Source organism: Crocuta crocuta, unplaced genomic scaffold (assembly GCF_008692635.1).
Source record: "Crocuta crocuta isolate KB4526 unplaced genomic scaffold, BGI_CrCroc_1.0 scaffold299, whole genome shotgun sequence".
In the NCBI taxonomy this organism is placed as follows: Eukaryota; Metazoa; Chordata; class Mammalia; order Carnivora; family Hyaenidae; genus Crocuta; species Crocuta crocuta.
This window is the reverse complement of record NW_027532747.1, coordinates 11057150-11063149: the sequence shown is the minus strand read 5'-3', so window position 1 is coordinate 11063149 and position 6000 is coordinate 11057150. Positions and strand designations below refer to the sequence as shown.

The following is a 6000-nucleotide window of genomic DNA, read 5'->3' as shown; positions in this document are numbered from 1 at the left end:
CCATTACTGACCCCTGCCACTTAGACAATTAGAACCTGCCAGCGTGCGGGGTGTTTACTGTTTCTGGCCACTGTGTACTGGTTACCAGGCTACTCCACTGAGGATAAAATGGGAACCGAGTGAGGCGCCCACACAACAGTGTCCTTCTCCACAAAGCCTAACTGACAGGCCCAGATTCAGGGATTTGAAGAATGTTGTGAATTCAAGTAGACCAACATGCATACAGCAGTTTACAATGTCAATTCTTCAGTTAGGTCCAGGTATTAATTGATTTATTTAATGAATTCTATTTCCTAGAGAACAGAACCAAGGTACAAAGAGGTCGGTACCTTGTTGGAAGGTGCCTAAAAGATGATAACCACCTGGGACTAGTGGAAATTGCCGGTGACCGGAACAAACCAGCCACAGGGCAGGGCACGTTTCCCAGGCTTTAGGCACCGGAGTCCGTTCAATATAACTGATGCCATATCCGTGTGTATCTGTATTAGCATTTACTTGATAGTTTTCTTTAAACTGACTTTGAAGCAACTCATTTGAAAAATCCGTAGTCTCCCTCTGGGCGAGAATTTCTATGAAATCACACTTTGATACATAGGTATATTTTTTCTAACGTGCATTTAAAAAAATAAAAATGTTCATCCACCATCCATCTAGAATCATCTAGTGTGCACCAAAGCTACGTACACACTGGGAAAGACTGGATAAGGTACATTCACGTAATAAGGTGACCTAACAAACAGGCTAGGTTTGTTTCTAAATATCATGGAAAACCAAGAATAAGGGAATTTTGTACTATTTACCCTCAGGCTATCCGTGAAGGACTTAAATTAGACAGAATGAAGGAAGGGGGAAAGAAGTAAAGTTCATAACTTCTGAGTAAGGGAAAACAAAAGCCGGGATCACTTACATAAAATTTTCTGGATATTCACTCAGGGCCATGTCAATGATATTCAGAGCGTCATGGTAATGCTTTTGTGCGGACAGTAAGAGGGCGAGAAGGTGCAAGGAGTTGGCATCGTCGCCTTGAAGTTGAAGAGCTTGGCGGACGTACCCCAGAGCCTCTGGTATCTGGTTTAAAACAAAATCAAAAAGAATTTTTAAAACACACACAGACACGCGTGTGAGCACACACGAGAAAGTAGCTATCATTTCAATATCTGATTCTCTAAAAACATCAAGAATTGTTTCACCCTGTGAAACACACACAGACACGCGTGTGAGCACACACGAGAAAGTAGCTATCATTTCAATATCTGATTCTCTAAAAACATCAAGAATTGTTTCACCCTGTGCCATGTTCAGATTTTAATCTTTGTGATGCTCCAGGATATGAACCACAAGCATGCAAACAGATGTCGTCTTCAAGCGACAGTACGACCCGCGGAGTAAGGCTAGGGGCTCTGTTTCCCTGTAAAACTGCCAATACCAAAATTTTGTTTCTCTCTAAAACACAATTTCTCCTTTTCCACAAAACTGGTCTACTCTTGATTATGCCCAAGGTTATTTCACACTAAACGGAGACACATACAAGTTGCCAGAGGTTTTGAGTGTCATTAAACCGCCTTAGCTGAACTGTTCTCATGTTTTGAAGGATTAGTGAACTAAAGTACGTAATAAAGTACAAAACATTAAACAGGGCTTTCCAAATGATCGGACACCCATGAATCTGTCCAAGTTCCTTTGTCCTGGACATCTCCACTAGGCATCAAGGAAATATGCAAACGTACCAACAAACAAAAACCCCACACCTTTCCAAACTACAACCCAAAATAACTCCATCCAAGAAACAAATTGCAATGTCACATACAAAGCAGATGTATCCAAATTCAAATTGGATGAGATAAAACCTTAACCTTTAAAATGCAAGAGCTGTGCAAGACTTTCTTCAAAATCGTCCAGGCACCAGGGTTGATGAAATGCATACATAGTGGATATTTGAACACCTGAGATTCCATGCAGGTTTAACAGTAACCGGGGAGAATTAGAACCTGACACTGGATTTCGAAATAGAGCTCGGGACTGAAGTAGTCTTACACAACTGCCCAGGGACGGCTTCCTGTCCCCCCACCTCAACTCCAGTCCAGACCCTTCTATGTTCGTCTGCTTCTTCTTGGCCCTCAGTAACCTTACTCTGTAGCAAGAAGCCACGACTTCCCAAACCTACTTGTTTCCCTCCCTGAAATTCCATTTTGGATGGATTTAAGTTATAAATGCTGGCTACAGAGGCTTTCTGCCACTGAGTCATAGAATCAGGGCTGTCACAGCCTGGGAGGGGACTCATCCAGCCCAGCCATTTGTTTACAGGGAGGGAGCCGCATCCAGGGAGGTGATAAGACTTGAACATTGCCATCTAGCTATTGAGTGACTGAGTCAAGAGTGGTTCTAGATCTTCTGATTCCTCTCCTGTCCTCTCCTCCTGCACAAATGGCATTGACTCCAAAGATCAGAGGGCCATGGCCCTGGAGCCCCTGCCCAGCAGTGACACATGCCCCCAGAGGTCTGGGGTCCTGACACCAAGCACCTGCAAAGGTAGCCGCTGCACCCGCAAGGCCCCATCCATGTACCCTCTCCTCAGGGAGACAACCCACTGTGGGAACAGCCCTCAGCTTCCTGGTAGGAGGGTGGAAAGGCAGGTATACTCCCAGTGTGGACCTGCGGGGATGACCAGAGCAGTCAGGGACAAACTCAGAACAAGGTTCGACATGCCATCCTTAAGGGAGAACAGAGTTGGAAGGAATCCAAAGCTGGTTCTTTCACTCAACGAGTGTTACCGGGCGGGGGCGAGGCGGGGGGGGGACAGACAAGGGCTCCTGCCCTCAGGAGGCTGAAGTCCAAGGAGGAAGACAGGTCCTGAACAGGAGAGCTGAGCAGGAGGAGGGAGAAGGGAGAGGGTGAGGGAAGCCCTGGCGGAGGAGGGCCCGGGGGTTCGACCCCCAGTGCGCAGCTGTGGTGGCAGCAAGCTCCCCCTCGGTCCAGCCGGGAGCCCCACCATGCCGGACAACAGGCCCCGCACAGAGGAGACATCTTGGTTTCCTCGGTCCCCGGGTCACCACTGGAAGGCACCCCTCAACACCATTCCCAGGCCTGTGGGGGGTCAGCAGCATGCCTATAGCCCAGGCCTGTCCGGGGAATGGCATGTCTGGGGAACTGACCTTTGCTTCACCCTCCAGTCAGCACTCAGGAATGTGCTGGGGTTACCACCAGTGTCTTGCACCTGGTGGTGGGCAGGCTGGCATGTGGCCAGAATCTCAGAGCAGCTGGGAGGGGACAGGAGGGTATGAGAATGGCCAAGATGGCTTCTGGAAGCTGCCTTTGGGAAGAGGAAGGCCAGCGAAAGCTTGCCTCTACAGCAAGGAGAATGCTGAGAGTCCGGTACGTGGGGGTGAGGGGGGCGGGTACGGAGCCACTATGACTGTCCCTCTCTTGCACGTTATAAAAGAAGCTGGTACCTCTTGACCACACCTGCCGGCACCTTCCTGTCAATCACCAGTACCTTATGACATCCGGTGGCTAATCCCCACCACATAGCTCAGCCCTGGGTCTGCCAGCAAGGGGCAAAGGCTCTTTGGCGACTCATGGGTTGAGGGAGTCTGCCATGTGCTGCATCCCATGTCGCCCTCTGAACCCTCCAGGTTTGCGGACGTGATCTCCCAAAGCAAAGCCCGCGACACCTGTGTCTTCACAGCAGATGCCCAAACTGACCACAACACACAGTGGCTGTGCTGTGAGGAGTCAGCATCCTGTGAGAAGAGGCTCCGGGTCTGGGTCAGCCTCAGGTCACTGAAAGGAGACCGGCTATTGCCTCAGGTGGAGGCGCCGAAGAAACCTTAAGAAGGAGCGCGCACAGTTTCAGGAACGTGAGAGGAACTGACCTGTCTGGAGATGGCGAGCTGCAGCGCCAGGTAGAAAGCTGCCTGGTGATCTGTAGGCGACAGACTGTGGGCCCTGGAAAAGTATGGACAGCCATTAGTACACGGGAGAGGCCATTTTAACCTTTCTTGTCCAATGAATATTCACATTTGCAGTTTTATACCAAGGCCACGTTTTTAATTCATGTAACATTTCCTTCAAACTCTCTTCTGTTGTCCACTAGCAAGTGTGACGCGATTTCCCTCTCAGGGCTGTGTAGGGGTGTGGCAACGGAGCATGCTTCCGTGTTTTGTCTGAAATGGCAGCTGGGGATCCTTGGCTTTGAGGAGGGGCCTGGAGGTGAAGAAGCCACAGGCCCTGAGGTCTGACCCCCCCAACCTCCCGGGAGACGCCTCTGTTGGGCTGAGCAGGAGAAGCCCACGTGTCATGCTGGGACACGGGGAGACTATGAGTGTACTTGGCAAGGTGACGCTGCTTTGGTTAAGTTTTGGCTTGGCCTTAATGCTCCTTCATCCAAATTTCTGGATTTCAGAGAAACCATATGAAAATCAAAGACCTGGCTTTGCTTGTAAAATGAGGTTTTGGTTTTTGATGAACCATGTGAAGAAGAGGCTTCTCGTTCAGTCTTTTGAAGCTTCTACTAAGTTCCAGGCAGCTTACTAGTGTAGTCTGTGCAACTATGACATGTAAGTCTCTGTGGCCAGACACTAGGCTTGGTTTTATTAACTGGCCTTTGACAGTGGATGGGAAGAGACTGTCCTGGCCTCCTACTTGATTGCAAACATAGTCATTCTTGCTTTTATGTGGAAGTCAACTATTTTACCAAGAGTACTCAAAATGTGGTTCGACGAGGCATAGCTCTGAAGTGTTCAGAAGTCTGGTAGGCAGAGAAAAACAAACTTTCACTTTCTTTAAAAGGCACTATGGGGCCGACTAATTACAACTGGGGGTGGGGAGGGGGCAGACAGTACACAACCCTTCACGATCCTCTGTCAACACTCTGTGATTAAAGGAGAATCTTCTACCAAAAGAAAACAAATTTGAGGTAGAAGAGGAAGCCAAATCATTATGGATTCAACAGCAGCAGACCCGTCAAGGATGGCTTTTTGCAGTAATAAGGTTTTTGTTGAAACCATCCATCTGCTGTGGAGAAAAAGGCTAAAAAAAGTCTTCCAGGTATCTGGCATCCAGAAAATATGCTATGAGGTCCAACAAGTAGGGCATTGTTTAGACAAATGTGGTAATTCCAGAGCAGGATTGGGGAAATTGGGGTGGTGACTGTCCTTTAGTTACTCTCAATAGCAAAGGACCCAAACTCCCATTTCTGCGAATCTTCATTCATCATCTTGCCTTAAGACACAGCCCTTGTTTAAGAGGCTGAGACTGAAGAGTTGCACGTGTTGCTCTTTTAAATGTCATATTCCTACCAGAAGCCTCCTCAGTGGGCTCTGGGTTTTATGATTTTACAAGTATTGGTTTTCCATGAATTTGTACATCAAAGAGGGTTTTTTTCTTTGGTGTCCATAAAAAGTGAGACTGGAATGTCATGGTTTCTTGTCTCTCCCAATTATTCAGGGAAAACGAATACAAACTTAATTATGAAGAACACTATTTGAATTATTAGTTGGCATTCTTTGAATTATTAGCATTATGTAGCATTATTATTATTTAGCATTATTTATTTAGAATTATTTAGCATTATTTATTTTATCTTCTTTCACAATGGATAAAGCCAGGTTTTAACAACCCTCAAACCACCCCCCGCCCCAAATTCCTCAGAGCTACAATTTTCTCAGCCCAGTTTAGACTTGTCACAGATGAAGTTAAATCAAGTTATGGTTGTTTCTGCCCAACAGCAACCAAGAAAAGCTGGCAGTGGCGTGGGGAGTTCAGGGAGTAGATGGGGATAGTTCTGACCAAAGGCCTACTCTGGCCTCCTCAAATAACAATTCACTGCTAGCCACAGCACTGTGAAAGAAACAAACCAGAAGCGACAGAAATCTTGGCATTTCTGGGATGCATGAGGACAAAACCTGACGGCTGCCAACTTGATTATCCAACTGCCAAGTTTCCAACAGGACACAACTTAAACATACACATTTGAAAACTCTTATTTCAATAATTTGGCTA

The 6000-nt window shown here is 47.1% G+C and overlaps 1 protein-coding gene across 4 annotated transcripts in view; it reads right to left on the bottom strand.

The window, feature by feature from the left end:
* TTC7B (tetratricopeptide repeat domain 7B) overlaps window positions 1-6000 on the bottom strand; it is a 252850-nt gene that overhangs the window by 95284 nt on the left and 151566 nt on the right. For all 4 annotated transcript variants that reach the window (XM_077780871.1, XM_077780872.1, XM_077780874.1 and 1 more), the window contains exons 13-14: window positions 3873-3945; window positions 908-1068 (exon numbers count right to left, since the gene is read on the bottom strand). In XM_077780871.1, coding sequence (XP_077636997.1) covers window positions 908-1068; window positions 3873-3945 — 234 coding nt within the window. The remainder of the gene's footprint in view (window positions 1-907; window positions 1069-3872; window positions 3946-6000) is intronic.